At 44.3% G+C, this 15,648-nt stretch overlaps 1 protein-coding gene across 3 annotated transcripts in view; it reads right to left on the bottom strand.

The window, feature by feature from the left end:
* Iqsec2 (IQ motif and Sec7 domain ArfGEF 2) overlaps positions 1-15,648 on the bottom strand; it is an 82,670-nt gene that overhangs the window by 51,503 nt on the left and 15,519 nt on the right. For all 3 annotated transcript variants that reach the window (XM_052170464.1, XM_052170460.1, XM_052170463.1), the window contains exon 2: positions 7,895-7,924. In XM_052170464.1, coding sequence (XP_052026424.1) covers positions 7,895-7,924 — 30 coding nt within the window. The remainder of the gene's footprint in view (positions 1-7,894; positions 7,925-15,648) is intronic.

Genomic DNA, 15,648 nt, shown 5'->3' with positions numbered 1-15,648 from the left:
ACTTAGACTTAACGGGAATAACACAGTGGTCATATTTATTTAAAATAATATCAGCATCTCTTGCTGGACCAGAACTAGAAGGCCCCAGGTGAGGGGGTAAGAAGACTCTAGTTTCAGCCAGAGGACGCTAGGTCAGGGCCAAGTTCAGAGCTATGGGCATTGCCCTCACATCTGGAGACCAGTCATTACTGGCACAGCTGGTTCAAAACTCTTTACTAATAGGTTAAAACTTGTCTAAGGGGTCATTAATTCCCTCTGTAATTAATGTAAAAAACTGTAGGGTTTGTATTAATGGAAAAGTACACTCAAGCATCACACTGGTAATATTGATTATGTGTGTCTGTAATTATATACTACAAATAACTATAAATTTATTCACTGAACTGACAAAACAGAAAAATCTCTAAAGTGACCATGAATTTGGTAGCAACTGTACCATCAGGAGCATTATGCCAGTTGTTCTGAGGGTATGAAGACTGATACAACCTGGTAGCCATGGTCATTTACACTGTGCACTTGATAGGTATTTTTGGGCTGGGCATGGTGGCACATCCTCTTAATTCCAGTGCTCAGGAATGCTCTCAGTGGGAGTTCAAGGCCAGTTGTGTCTACACAGAGAGCTCCAGGTTAGCCAAGGATACGTAGGACTCTGTCCCCCCTCCAAAAAAAGCTTAAAAGGTATTTTTGACTTAAAATAAATAAGCAGGATATCTTGGGAATAGAGCATATGTCTAGCATGCATGAGGTCCTGGGTTCACTACAAATATCATAAGAAAAAGTGAAGAATTAGCCGGGCATGGTGGCACATGCCTATAATCCCAGCACTCTGGGAGGCAGAGGCAGGCAGATTTCTGAGTTTGAGGCCAGCCTGGTCTACAGAGTGAGTTCCAGGACAGCCAGAGCTACACAGAGAAACCCTGTCTCGAAACCCCCCTCCCAAAAAAAAAAGAGTGAAGAATTAGTTTTACATATAATAGCATTTTGATATAAAAACATGGAACTTGAAAAACAGAGACCAAAGGTCACCTGGGATTAAAGAGAGACCAAAAAGTCAGTGGATGGGCAATCTTAACATCTGACCTCAAATTTTTGTGCATTTGTTTTCTGAGACAGAGTTTCTTTGTGTAGCCCTGGCTGTCCCGGATCTCACCCTGAGGAACTGGCCGGCCTCAAACTCCTGCCTCTGCCACCCAAGTGCTGGGCTTAAAGGCACGTGCCACAACACCCAACTCCTAAACTCACTTTTGTGCACATAAAAACCCTGCTCAGTGCAAAAGAAACACCAGGTTCTAAGTACTTTACTTCTCTACCCTCATCCATTTTCAAGAGAATAGAAATTCTCCTTGCTCTCTTGTATTACCAGAGGCTGCACAGGATCTTTGCAGTTAAATGACAGGGACCTTAAGTAGCATAGCTTCTAGGTTATGACCATGCTAGGGTGCCACAGCAGCAGAAAAAGCCACAGAGAAGAATTTGCAGAGAGAAGGGGGAGGGGTCAAGCAAGCTATAAGGGATAAAGCCAAGACATAAGCTCAAGAGATCCACAGAGTCAAAGAGCAATCCATCTTGTTCCTTGACTTCTGGTCTTGATTTTGGTGGTGAAAAAGCATGGCTATCATTCATTTATTGTTCTTAATTTTGTGAGGTGCTGCCTCAGTATAGCCCTCCCCTCTCTGTTCTTGAGGAGGCTTGGTTAAGGTTCTGTTCCCTGCAATGTGACGTAGCCAAACTAAGACAAGTGAAATTTGGGAATACAAGTGCAGGGCTGCTATAAGGAAAAACGTCAGGAGAAATGACTGCAATTATTATGGCATTTGTCTTTGTTAGCCCAAAAGCTCCCTCCCTCATTTCCTGACATTTGCTATCACAGCCACACATTACAGCCAGGCGTTCACACAGAGAGACACTCGGTGACACACAGAGACAAATGCAGCAACCACCAGATTTGCTGATGTGCAGACACCCTGACATGCATGGCCTTGAGGCAGCATGCAAAGTTGCCCCTGCACTTTTCTCAGCAACAATGACGCAGAGCCTCCCTGACATGCAGTAATACACACCCACACACATGAACACTGTGGTGCTGCCTGTAAGGCTCAGGGCAAGAGTCGAAGCTTAACTGGGCTCTGCATAGCCTCCCTCCCCAGCTGCCAAGTGACTCATCCCTAGGGCTGCTAATTAAAGCCAGGACAGAGGGGACAGAGGCAAGGGGAGGGAAAGAAAGGGGAGGCAAGTTTATTTTGGTGCCAACCAGGCACTCAGCCAGCTTAGGGGTCACCCACTTCCGGGGGCTGGGCCAAGCGGAGGCAGGAGAGCCCAGAGAGGAAGGGGAGAAGAGGAACCATTTGCCCTAACTCATCTCTCTGAAGCTTTCAGAAAAAGTTCCTCCTTTGGGAAAATTACCCAGCTCCTCTTGGTCCTTCCTTCTGTCTTGTTATCAGAAACCAGACCAATCCCTCCACACTTTCGTTCTTACACACTGGCCATCTACCTTGTCACATTCTAAAACTAATTCATCTTTGTCTGTAGCAACCCTAGACTAAGAGCTCCCTATGGGCAGGGGTCCTCCAATTACCTCTTTCTTTGTCACCTCTTCTCAAAAACAGATTGTCCAACCCAGGTCTGCTACTTAGGAAATGAATGTTTTCCACGCTTCAGGAAAGCAATCAGGCTCAATTCACAATGCTGTGGTAATTACAAATCTGATGATCTACATTTCTACCTAAATTTTTACTGCAGAGCAAATTAACTTAGCTTTTAGGAGTATTGTGAAGACAAACTGAGAGACTACATATAAAGCCATCGTTTGGTAGGGCTGCTGCTGCTCAAGATGAAAAATCGCACCTGCACCCCAGGCTAGAGGCAGAAGGAACGATACAGAGACAAGTTCTAAACCTGGACCCACCACAGGGTACCAGAAGGGCCTCAGACAAATCCCAGGAGCTTACCCAACACAGTCTTATGTAAAGTGGGGAATCACAATATGTCACCATAAACGTACCTGCCAAATATCATGTGGAGAGCTCAGCTCTTAGAAATAGCTCAATAAATTGCAACAGTGATCACAAATGAGGGGGTGGGGTGGTGGTGGTGGTCAGACCTTTGACATCTGGGAAGCCTAGGATGGAGGAAGCAGTCTGGGTGGATGGGGGCCGGGTTTCCCACACTGGTTTCCCACACTGGACAGGATGAGAACTGCTTCCCCCTCCCAGACAGAGAGCTTGCTACAGGCAGTAATGTAAAGAGGCTGGAGGCACAGGAAACTGGAACAGAGAGTTGGGCAGGGTGGCTCGCCAGGCAGAGCTGAACAGGAAACAGAGACAGCCTGGACAGAGCTGGGGCGGCTCTGGGGACTGGTTACAGTATCTCAGACATGTGAATGGGGGAATCAAGGAAGGATTGTAAGGTCATACTCATCATAGGAGGTCAAAACAAGGAAGAATCTTCAAAATACCTAAACCAAATTTTCAGCGGGACAGATAGGGACACTGAGGCCCAGAGTGGGAGGCCCTCCCCTGGGAACAAAGCCAGCCATTGCTTCTCCTCCCACTTTTCCAGACACCAGTGGCTTCTGTTGCCATGGGGATGTCCCTAGCTCAGAAGGTGTCAGTGGCTCCCCTACCCCCTCCCTCCTTCCCTAGCAACAGGCCACCTCCTCTTGCTCTTATCATTGCATGCCTAGCAACCTCAGCCTGGTCCCCAGGGCCATGGAGTTCCAGCCTGACCTCTTACAGCCATGATTGCCTCTGGGACATCTGGATCAGTCTAGCCCCTCCTGCCTGTCTGCTTCTAAGTTCTACACTCATCCATATTTTGCAGCATAACTCTATATTGTACAGCTATGAGTTAATCTAAGGGACGCTGTAACACAGTTAGTTGCGCTGCTATTTGATGTTGAGCATAGGGTTACTTCAACTTCCCCTGAGTCAGTGAAGTCAGAACCATTTTATAAAAGAGAAACAAAGAAGCAGAGTATTTAAGTGATGGCAAAAGTCCGATAGCTAGGAAACAGGCTATGCTGATAGCTTCATGATATTTAACTATGGCCAATCTTAATCTGGACTTTGGCTTAAGGTGCCTTTAGGTCTGACAGATTCTGTTGGATAAACAGGGAACCCAGGCATCCATCTTGGCTGCCTGCCCCATTGTCAGTTGTTCAGTTTTAATTACACTCTTGTACTGAATACTGAGGGGTCTTAAAGCCTGGACCCCTGCATGGGCAGTTTGCGGTCTACCTGCCATGTTCACTCTTGCTATTCAGTATTTATACTACCTAAGGCCTACTTGTCTTCTTCCTGCATTTTCCCCCGAGACCCAATTCTTCTCCGTTCACACATGTGCCCATATATGTGCACACTCATGAATGCAGATGCTTACTGGATAAAGACACTTGGGGTTTACAAGAGACAAACCAGTTTGTCCAGTCAAATAACTGGAAAGTAGCCTAGCCCCAAATGTAGCCCTTAGCCTGGATCCAAAGTTTCTCCCTTGTTTTCTGTGCCACAGAGCCTACTTTCCTTAGCTTCTCAGTACTTAGGTATATACCACCTGCAAGTCAGAGGCTTCCCACACCCCAAAATAGCTATAAATGATGCCACCACAAAATTATGAACTTATTTAAAACATTATGAGATTGGTTGTGTATGCATGCATGCATATGTGAATGTGTGCATGTGTGTGTATGTGTGCATGTGTATGTGTGGGTAAAAGATGGTGTATGTACATGTGTATGTATGTTTATGTGTGTGTATATGCATGTATGTGTGTGTATATGTGTAGACCAGAGCCTGAAAATAGGTGTCTTCTTCAATTGCTCTTCTCTATTTTAAGATGGGGCTTCTTACTGATTTGTCAGGATGGCTGGCCAGTGAGCTCCAGGAATCTGTCTTCCTAGCACTGTGATCACCAGATCACACAATCGTGCTTAGCTTTTTATATGGTTTCTGGGCATCAACCAGAGATTCTCATGCTTACTTACTGTGCACTTTACCAAATGAGCCTTCTCCCCAGCTGAGATTTTTTTTTGCATTGTTTTGTAAACAGTTTACATGGTTCCCCTGTGTGAACTTTGTACATGGCAACATCATATCATAAAGTCAAAAGGCTGGACATGCCTGTGACACATCATTGATCCAATCATGGTCCTTACCTTTAGAAGTACTTTCCTGCTTATGTCTGTTTTAGCTAAACTGACTAGTCCCTGGCTTTAAACACATCCCTTGCTTTCCTAGTCATTCTGATTCTACATCCATGGACTCTACTTATGTAGAGTCAGTCCTGGGTAGCCCTACCTGCTTAGATACCGTCTACCCCAAGAAGCACTCCCTAATTGTAGTGAACCTGAGCACATATGCATGGGGCCTGAAAGTATCCTCAGAGAGTCCCATCCAACTGTGCTTCCAAATTAAAGGGTCTGCCCACTAGTCTGTAAGACCTTGCTTTATATGTGCTACTGTATAGGCCCTTCCGTAGCCTGAGTTTGGTCTGCCTGCTGGGTCCTCAAAGCTGTTAGAGTGTCCTTGAATATGAGCCTAGTATTCACACCAGGAGTAAAATCAACACTAGCTTCAGAACCAGAGAGTTCAGTCCCTTACCCCATTGATTTTCTTTCCCTGGGTAAGGACTGACCTTCTTGGGATCTCCTTTTCCTCCTTTGCTTTTGTTTTGTTTTTGAGACAAGAGTTTCACTATTTAGCCCCAGCAGTCCCGGAACTTGCTCTGTAGACCAGGCCAGCCTCAAATTCACAGATATCCACTTGCCTCTGCCTTCCAAGTTCTGGGATTAAAGGCAGTTGCCTCCAATACCAGGTTCCTTTTCTTCAACTGCAGATCAGACATCATAATCCAGGCCTAATGCAGCTGCTGTGAGCATTAACTAAGATCATATTTACAGTTCTTAGTATATAAAGAATCAATGATAATTATTATGATTACTAATATTTGGATGATAGTGAGGAGGCTCATCATCTGCAAAGCTGTTAAGAAGTCCTACAGTGACAGTAAAGGCAGGAATCTAGGCTTGGTGCCAGGCTGACTGGAGTTTAAATCCTGGCTTGTTTCCTCAACTGTAAAACATAGATGATAAGGCCAGCACAAGTTCCATCCGCAGTGTCACTGGGTGGATCAAATAAAGCAAATCCTCCATAAGTTCTGTTAAGTTAGAAAGGCTCAACGTATGTCATTACATGACTCATGATTATGGTCATTTTTAAATACATGAACTAAAAGGTTCCAGGAGCTCCCCAGCTGGGAGGAGTTGACAACTAGAGATGAGTTAGCTCAGTTGGTTCCTCAACATGTTAGCAGTTACATTAACAGAGATGCTTATGGGAGGCCTAGGCTTGAGGTCATCCCAGGTTGCCTTTCTCCAAACCCACAGTAAGGACATTGTGTCCTTTCTTAGACAAGTGCCATCGTAAGTGCTAGAACAAGCTGTGCCTGTCCATGTTCCTTGGCTGCACGCAAGGATTAATTAACATGCGATCAGAGACCTTTTGCCCAGACACCAGGGCTGACTATATCCACCACATTCTCACTGATTTAACGCTGGTCTCAGCATGTGTCCACCCTCCATATTGGACCTGAGTACCAATTTGCCCACCCCAGACTTCCTGCAAGGGGGATGCTAGGACAAATTCTGTCTGCACATAGACAATTTCTGACCCTGGTCCATGTCCAGTAATGTACATGGCACGATAGGAACTGAGCTGTTGCATATGGTTGGGCAAGCTGAGTCCCACCCAAGGCTTTCCAGCTGACAGGTAGTGAATAGGGGCTAACACCCCATTTGTGCTTTGTTCACTAACCTGGAAAGCCTGGTGAGCAAGGCTCACAAGAAAGGGAACATTTTTCCAATTGATCCATTCGGAAGGAAGAATAGTTCCTTAAGTGATCTGTTTTCTACCCATCACAAAGATGTCATATTTACTAGTGCAAGCCTAGAGAGCACAGACTGTCCCCAGTGTGTGTCTCCACTGCCTGGGCCCATCTTATCTCAAAAGCCATAGTTCCCAAGCCAGATGCTAAGACTAGACCACACCCCAAATCGCCTCACCATCCCAGCATTATCCCTATTTCTGACACTTGTGCCTTCCTGAGGTTTCTGACAGATGAGGGCCAGAGGCATACACAAAGGCCCTGGTCTTACTCTGGCTTTAGTTCTGTTTCCTTAAGTCCCAACAGATAACCTTTAAACCTTACTAAAGCTTAGCATACAAAACTGCTTCCCTGTCACCATTATCTTCCTTCCTTCCTTCCTTCCTTCCTTCCTTCCTTCCTTCCTTCCTTCCTTCCTTCCTTCCTTCCTTCCTTCCTTCTGGGTTTTTCCAGACAGGGTTTCTCTGTGTAGCCCCGGCTTTCCTGGAACTCACTCTCTAGACCAGGCTGGCCTCGAACTCACAGATCCAACTGCCTCTGCCTCCCAGAGTGCTGGAACTAAAGGAGTGTGCCACCACCACCCAACATACCATACATGTTTCTAATATCTAGAATGTATCACATCTAAAGTCGGTGTAAATCCCATTACTTGAGACAAAGGGAAAATAAGACCGGGCAAGCCTAGCAGCCATTGTTCCCTTCCCTCCTGGAAGAAGAAAATAGGAAACTTCTTGGGTCTGGAGTTGATGTCTTACGAGCCCCTGAGGAGTGCAGCAAAGCTCTCAAGTCCCCTCGGAATGCAAGGACTGAATGACAGTCTTTAACAGCATCATCTTTCTCTCAGCCTGCCACATTCTCCCTGTCCTCCCTTCCATTCCACACCCAGTTCTAATACCAATGGGGGAATGAACCCTGCCATTGACCTGTACCCACGGATCCCAGAGTAATAACCAGAAAACACCTCCTCCCCAGGCCCGTCCCCATCCCCCAAGTACTACTAAAGAAACGAGGTACTGACCTGACTGTTCTGGAATTCTCACCATCAGACCTGAAAGAGAAACGGGGAGAAAAAAAAACCAACAGTCAATATAAGCTCACCACTCTTTCCCCTTACCTCACATTGAGGTCCAATGTATGTTATAAACACACACACACACACACACACACACACACACACACACACACACACACGTGTTTCATTCATGCATGGAAAACAGCAAGAGCAAAGACCATGATGATGAGTGCTTAGTCAGTCAGAGCAGCAGGGAGAAGGACTGGTAGGCTAGGTAAGCAAGCAAAGGGCTGTTGAGGGTGTGTGGAGTCAGAACCAGTTGGGATCACATTGAGTGTGGCTTTCTGTGGAGTGTGGCTAGAGAAGCAGCCAGAGACATCCAGGTTTAGATATTGTCTCTACTACTAACCATCCCTGTGACTTAGGCAAGCTACTTTCATGTCTCTGAATCTGAGCCTCAGTTTCCCCCATTTGTAAAACAAGGTTGATCCTCACAGAGTTGTTGGGATGATTAAGCTCTTTGGAACCAAGCAGACAAATGCCAGACATTATTAACAAGATAGAGGAAGCTTTGCCTAGTCCGACCTGCTTATTTTCCAGATGAACAGACTCAAGCTGAGAGGATAAATGAGTCAGCTGCTAGGATCCTTTCTACTGTACTGACTGCCTTCCTCCTTATGCATGGCCCCAGATGCAAAAGAAAGGTGAAAGAGAATGGAGTGAGGGCCAGCTCTGAGGAAAGCCAGGAAATGAGCAAAACTAGGCCCACTCACCTCCTCTCTCATTCCTGTACAATCGATTAGTCACATGGATCGTATTTGTGTGAGTGTATGTATATATGTATGTATGTGCATGTACTTGTGTTACAGAGGCTAGGACAGAGAAGCTACTGTATTGGGAGCAGAAGAGGAGAGAAAGGAAAACTGGGGACCTTGGAAGTGTGAGAGTATGGAACATAGTACTCTTCCCCCTTCACCCCACACCTCAGGTCCTCTCCCAGGCTGAGCTGCAAAAGGCATAGAGATGAGGCTCTGTCTTCAGCTGACAGAGCCAAGATTATTCTTAGGTTTCTTGTGGATATTATCCATATCTATGTTGAGAGGATGATTTTAGAAGAGCAATTGTTGAGAGAATGAGTGTGTGTGCATGTATGCGCTCTCTCTCTCTCTCTCTCTCTCTCTCTCACACACACACACATACACACACACACACACACACTCCAGCAAGGTAGGGCAGGCAAGCATCAGGGTGCTAAAGTACAGTCTTTACTAGGGTGCCAAGTCTGCCTGCTTGCTAGCCACATTATCCTGAAGAAATCACTTCGCCATCTAAGAAGCTCAGATTTTTCACTCAGTCAATGGGGCAGTATGGGGCAGTGGTAAAAATCCCTTCCTTCATGGAATGCCTTTGAGGCTTAAAGTGCCTGACACCTGGTGCATGTTCAGCTGATAACAGTGGTGCCAGCCTGTTGTCTTTTTTGTCCCCATAAAGGAACAGAGAATCAAGGCCACAGCAGACTTAACTGCAGTTATTAAAACTCTCCATTGCACTCTATAGCAACAAGGCAGTTTCCGAATTCCAGCTCAGTATCTCAAGCACTTGATACTTTAATCTCAAGTATCAAGTGCTTAGCAAACCTCAATGACTCCCCAGCTGCCTACAGAATGGAAGCCAAAACCCTCTGCATCTCTAATACTCATCAACTGCTCCAAGGAGTTTTTCCTTACAAAACCCAGCACGCATTTATTCAGTTGACTATACCCTAGGATCTAACCTGGGGAGACAACTACCTGCTCAAGGAGTTCAATTGCATCATCATCATCATGAACAATCAGCGAGCATCTACTGTGAACTGTTCATAGTATTTCAGCTTCCAAAGTATTTCTGTGATGTGTTACACTTCTCAAGATGGCAGTGGGGTTGTCAGGAGGATGTCCAAGTCCTGATGCAGAGTATATTAGCCAAGTCTTCTCACACTGCACTAATTCTTCCTCGTTTGGGAGGATATAGCAGCATAAGATCCAAAGGGAGGGTGCATCCTACCTTAAGGGTTTATCACTAAGTATTCAGTATGTTGTATATGGATAACAATTCTGCTGGTCAGTTCTTGTTCATTTGACATAAGCCTAGACATATTTGGGAAGAGGGAATCTTAATTGAGAAAATTCCTCCATTAAATTGGCCTGTAGGCCAAATCTAGAGGACATTTTCTTGATTAATGATTGGTGTGTGAAGGCACAGCCAAGGAGGGGTGGTGTCACTCCTCGGCAGGTAGTCCTGGGATATATAGGAAAGCAGGTTGAGCAAGCTAGAAAAAGAGTGTTCCTTCAAGGCCTCTGTGTCACTTCCTGCCTTGAGTTCCTGCCCTGACTTCCTTCAGTGATGGGCTATGATGTAGAAGCATAGACTGAAATAAAGCCTTTTCTCCCCAAAAGATTTTATCACATCAATAGAAAGCCTAAGGAAACAAACATCAATATAGAGTGATCTGGCATCTTTTTGAGGAACAGTGTCTTGAGCAATGAATGGTCAATCTGCTTCCTATTTCATGAAGCTAGGCCGCCATTCTTCTGGGAGGGAGTGTAAAGTGGTAGGAAGTGAAGCTGTATCATGATTGGTCTGCAGCAGGCAGTGTTAACTTTGTAAGTCACCTCTCTAAACCTTTGTTCCTCATCTGTAAAATGACGGAGCTCTATTAGCTGCATTCTTTAAGCTTTAAAACATTCACTTTCTGCCAGGCAGTGGTGGCACATGCCTTTAATCCCAGCACTTGGAAGCAGAGAGACCTCTCTGAGTTCAAGGCCATCGTGGTTTACAGAGAGAGTTCCAGGACAGCCAAAGCTATAGAGATAAACCCTGTCTCAAAAACAAACAAACAAACAAATTTCTTCAAAACCCCCAAATTTATTTCTTTTATCAATTAGACTCACCTGTCCACATGTGGAATCAAAGACCCAGGGACCACAACCTACTTTTTCACTCTTGTCTGTAGAAGGAAATATCTATCTGCCTATCTGCCTGCCTATCTATCTACTTATCTATCTATCTACCTACCTACCTATCCATCCATCCATCCATCCATCCATCCATCCATCCATCCATCCATCTATCCATCCATCTACCTAACTACCTATCTACCTACCTACCTACCTACTTACCTACCTATCTATCTATCTATGTGTGCATGTATACATGCATATCATACCCTCTTTGTGCACCCCCCCCCCCAGCTCCTTAGGCTACACTTGGGCCTAATGAGTAGACTTGGATAATAAGACAATACAATTCCTTCCTAAAAGCTTGAGAAATCTGGACAGGGAATTTGGGACTCCAGATACCCAGAGTATAGTCTAGAAGGGATGGGGTCCCAATGAGCTTAGCTCCACAGATACTTGCTTTGTGGGGAGGGGTCTCTGCACTTTGGAGCTCAGATCTGTGTTTCTTGGGGCAGCCCGTGATATTGTGGCTTGTAGTAAGCTGAGACCCAAGAACCTCCTCTTTTTGCTGCCTTAGCTAGTTCCTGCTTTGTAATTAGGAGATGTCCCACAGGCCAAGACCTACAAGATCTGTGGCCAGTGTACCTTTCACTGTAAACCCTACTAAGCAAATGCACTGATTACCAGGCTATCCATTGGGGTATTTCATTCTTAGGTCTTTCTGTATACTGATCTTCAGTTCTGAATAGCTTTTTAAAAACTGTGCACTGAGTGCATTCTTCCATTAGAAAATCCATGAAAACCTTGGGAAAGAGAGGAGAGAAGTGTGCATAATTACAACACAGAGGCAGCAACAACTCTGGACAGTTGCTTTATTTCTCTCATTCTCTGCATTTCTTCTTGTAGTTAAAAATGATTTTTGCATTGCATGATTTTTATTGTGTTTTCTTTTACATGTTTCCCCACATAGGTGCATATTCTTCATTACCATTATTTTGATTTGTCATGATATAGTCAACCATTCCCTGAATGTACAGAATGAAAGTAGGTATATTTTTCCATTGGTTTAAATTGGGCTTAGGTAGACTTTCCTAACCACAGCTTTAAAGCAACACATGACTTTTAAGAAACTAACCTGTATCAGCCCAATTGCACACAGCTTATTTCTCTTATGGATAATCATTCCCTCTAGCTATATCTAAATTCCTTCATTCATTCCAGTGACACATATTCACTCTGTACTTCTATGAACCAGATCCCAAGCTAGGGCTATGGGAGGAAATGAGGCATAGCTCCAGACCACTAGAAGATGTGTCTCTGTCATGCTTGAAATAGGCAATTTCAGAACATTAATGGCTAAGAGGGAAGAAGAAGATATCATAGGAGAACAGAGAAAGGTCCCTTAACCCACCCTCTAGACATGAACATAAACTCTTTGGAGGATATGGTGTCTACACGAATCATGGAAGATGAATAACAGTTGCCTAAGATAAAAAAGGAAATGTTCACCTAAACATAAGGAGTTAATTAAACTGATTTGTCTCTGTTCCCAAATCCTACCAAAATGTGAATAAATAACAAGAGACAGAAAGAGAAAGTCTAGGATGCTGACCAGAAGAAACTATTCTACTTAAAGAACCCCTTCAGCGCTCAGGATTTGGAGGTACTGTGCACCTCAGAAGGCAGAGTGAGGTATAAGGCTAAAAATAGTGGATTGCAAAGCTGTCCTCAATGCTGTCCAGTCGGATTCTCTCCACCTCTAGCACCAGGCCAGCAACCGGAGGCTTTGGATTTGAGAACACCAGGTGCAGTGGCAGATGGGGTGAAACAGAGCTAAAAGCAAAGGAATCTTCCTTGGGAAATGCTAGTACCCTAACTTCCTGCTACTCTCCTTCTTCCAACAGCAAAGTCAGGTGCACCTGTGTAGTACCATGGGCACTAGTGATTTCAAAGCACCAGCATCCAAAGACTTTTAAGTTAGGGTTTCTGGTTTTAAGATTTTATTTTATTTTATATGTATGAATGTTTTATCTACATGTATATAAAAGATCAGTGTGTGTGTGTGTGTGTGTGTGTGTGTGTGTGTGTTTGGTGCTGGCAGAGGGATGCTAGATGCCCTGGAAGTGTAGTTATAGATGGTTATAAATTGCCATGTGGGTGCTGGGAACTGAACCTGAGTCCTCTGCAAGAGCAACAGGTGCTCTTAACTGCTGATCCATGGCTCCAACCCCAAGTTAGGCATATTTTATTTTATATGAAATGAACCTTAATAAAATTCATTATTTTTAAAGGAAATGAAGTTCTAGGCAGTCAAAGATTACTGTATGCTGCGAAGCTGTGCGAGGAAGACCACCAACCTGGAAGGCAGATTGACAAAGAAAACAAACTTAAGAAGGAATCTGAAAGGAACAGAGACAATGAAAATAGAAGAAGAAATCTGGAGAGTGAAAAATAGTGAGGGGGCTGGAGAGATGGCTCAGCCGTTAAGAGTACTGACTGCTCTACCAGAGGTCCTGAGTTCAATTTCCAGCACCCTACATGACAGCTCACAACTGTCTGTAACTCTAAGATTTTGTCCTTCCACCTGCTCCGTAACTCTAAGATTTGACACCCTCACACTCAGACATACATGCAGGCAAAACACCAATGCACATGGAAAATAAATAATAAATATTTTTTAAAAATGAAAAAAATAGAGCCAGAATAAAAATGTCAGTGGGATTAGAAAACAAAAGGTGAAAAGATATCCTAGGAAAAAATAACACAAGGAAGAGAATGACAGAAGGGAAAAAGATAAGAAAATTAGAGAATTAATTGAGGAATTCCTCAGTCTAACAATAGGAGCTCCAGAATTAGAAGCCAGAGGAAACAGCAGGAAGGAAATGCTCAAAGACATAACAGGGTAAGACCATTTCCCAAAACTGAAGGAATGAAAGGCCACAAGATCAACAAAACAGAGACCCACTTCAAGATATGCAGCTATTCCATTTCAGAGTACTGAGAGTTAAAGAAAAGATGTTAAATGCTTCTAGAGAAAAACGCATATGTATAAAGGCTCTTTCTAGAATATCATTGGCCATGTATTTCTATTGTCCTTGTTCATCTTAACTCTCTGAACAACTCTGAAATAATAATAAAGATGATGATAGTGGCAGTTGTGATGGTAAAGATTGCTTCAAACTTTAGAGTATTTGTCTATATTTATTCTTATTTTTCTGAGACAAGATTTCATGAGGCTGCCTGGGAAATCTTGATCCTCTCATTTCTTCCTTCTATGAGCTCGGATTGCAGGCACGTACCACTTACACATGGCTAACACTTCTTAAATGTCATGTTCTAGAACTAAAGAGGCAAAGATCACTTTATATTTAGATCTTGAAGAAAACAAAGACTACAAGCAAAGATTTGAAGACTAGGTAACAGAGTATACACACTGCCCTATAATTGCTGGGAAGCTGCAGGAAGGCTTCACACAAGGCATGCCTCCTTTTAATCCCAAACAAGTATTATATAATCATAATAAATATAATAAGCAGGCATCATTGGCCTATATCATAGCCAAACTTACAATAACCCAAACAATAACAATGCCACTGTTTATCCTGTGTTTACAATGGTCTGGGACTCATGCTATCGTCCTAACATCTGTCCGAGGTGGTTGTTCTCATCGTATAGGGTTTAGCAACTGAAGCTTGGTGGAGCAATGTGATTCATGCACAGTCGCCCAGCTAATAAGTGGTGGATCTGAGTTTAAAATCTGTACTTGTCTGATTGCTTGGGTTTTGGAGACAGGACTCTGCTATGCACTGAATACTTGTGGGGAACTTGTCGTCTTCCTGCTTCAGCCTCCTGAGTCAGCATGTGTCATCATACACGCACACGCACACCAAATGCCTCTTCAACTGCCACAACTTTTGCTCCTTTCTGTCAAAGCAGAACCAAGAGGCACTTCATCTCATACCAGGCAGCAGACTTGGCCTGCCTTCCTTCCCTGTTTCCCATTTCCCCTCCACACAGCATAGCCCAATGTACCCTATACCAGAAACATTTAGCAAGCACTTTTATTTTTATTTATTTTGTATTATTTATTTATTTATTTATTTATTTATTTATTTATTTATTTTTATTTTGCTTCATATGTATGAGTGGTTTGCCTGTATGTATGTCTGTGTACCACATGATGCCTGGTACCTTCAGAGGCAAGAAGAAGGAGCTGGATCCCCTGAAACTAGAGTTACAGGTGGTTGTGAGCCACCATGTAGGAGCTGGGCATTGAACTCAGGTTCTCTGGAAGAGCAGCTGGTGCTCATAATTGCTGAGCCACCTATCTCTCTGGCTACAACAAGTACTTTTAGAAGGGGGGGGGCAGAAGATGCCGGGCGGTGGTGGCGCACGCCTGTAATCCCAGCAGTCTGGGAGGCAGAGGCAGGTGGATTTCTGAGTTCCAGGCCAGCCTGGTCTACAGAGTGAGTTCCAGGACAGCCAGGGCTACACAGAGAAACCCTGTCTCGAAAAAAACCAAATCCAAAAAAAAAGAAGAAGAAGGGGCAGAAGAGGGGTGCACCCCAAAAAGAAAGTTGGGGTGGGTACAAACATTGCAGATGAATGGAAGGGGACAGGAAAATGGAATTGGTTCTATTGGCCTTACATTTCTCCTTCTCTGCTGGAGGTACAGGAGTAAGTGTTCTGCCATGCTGAAACAGTATCTGGCCCTCACCTGAGGTCTAGGCAGAGGAGGCTGAGGGAAGGGATGTGCTAGGGCCGCTAAAGGAATGTTCATGACGCTGGCTTCGACCAACAGTAACATAGGGTCAAGATGAGCTC

Source organism: Apodemus sylvaticus, chromosome X (assembly GCF_947179515.1).
Source record: "Apodemus sylvaticus chromosome X, mApoSyl1.1, whole genome shotgun sequence".
In the NCBI taxonomy this organism is placed as follows: domain Eukaryota; kingdom Metazoa; phylum Chordata; class Mammalia; order Rodentia; family Muridae; genus Apodemus; species Apodemus sylvaticus.
Note: the sequence above shows the minus strand (reverse complement) of the source record. Positions and strands in the feature narration are given on the sequence as shown.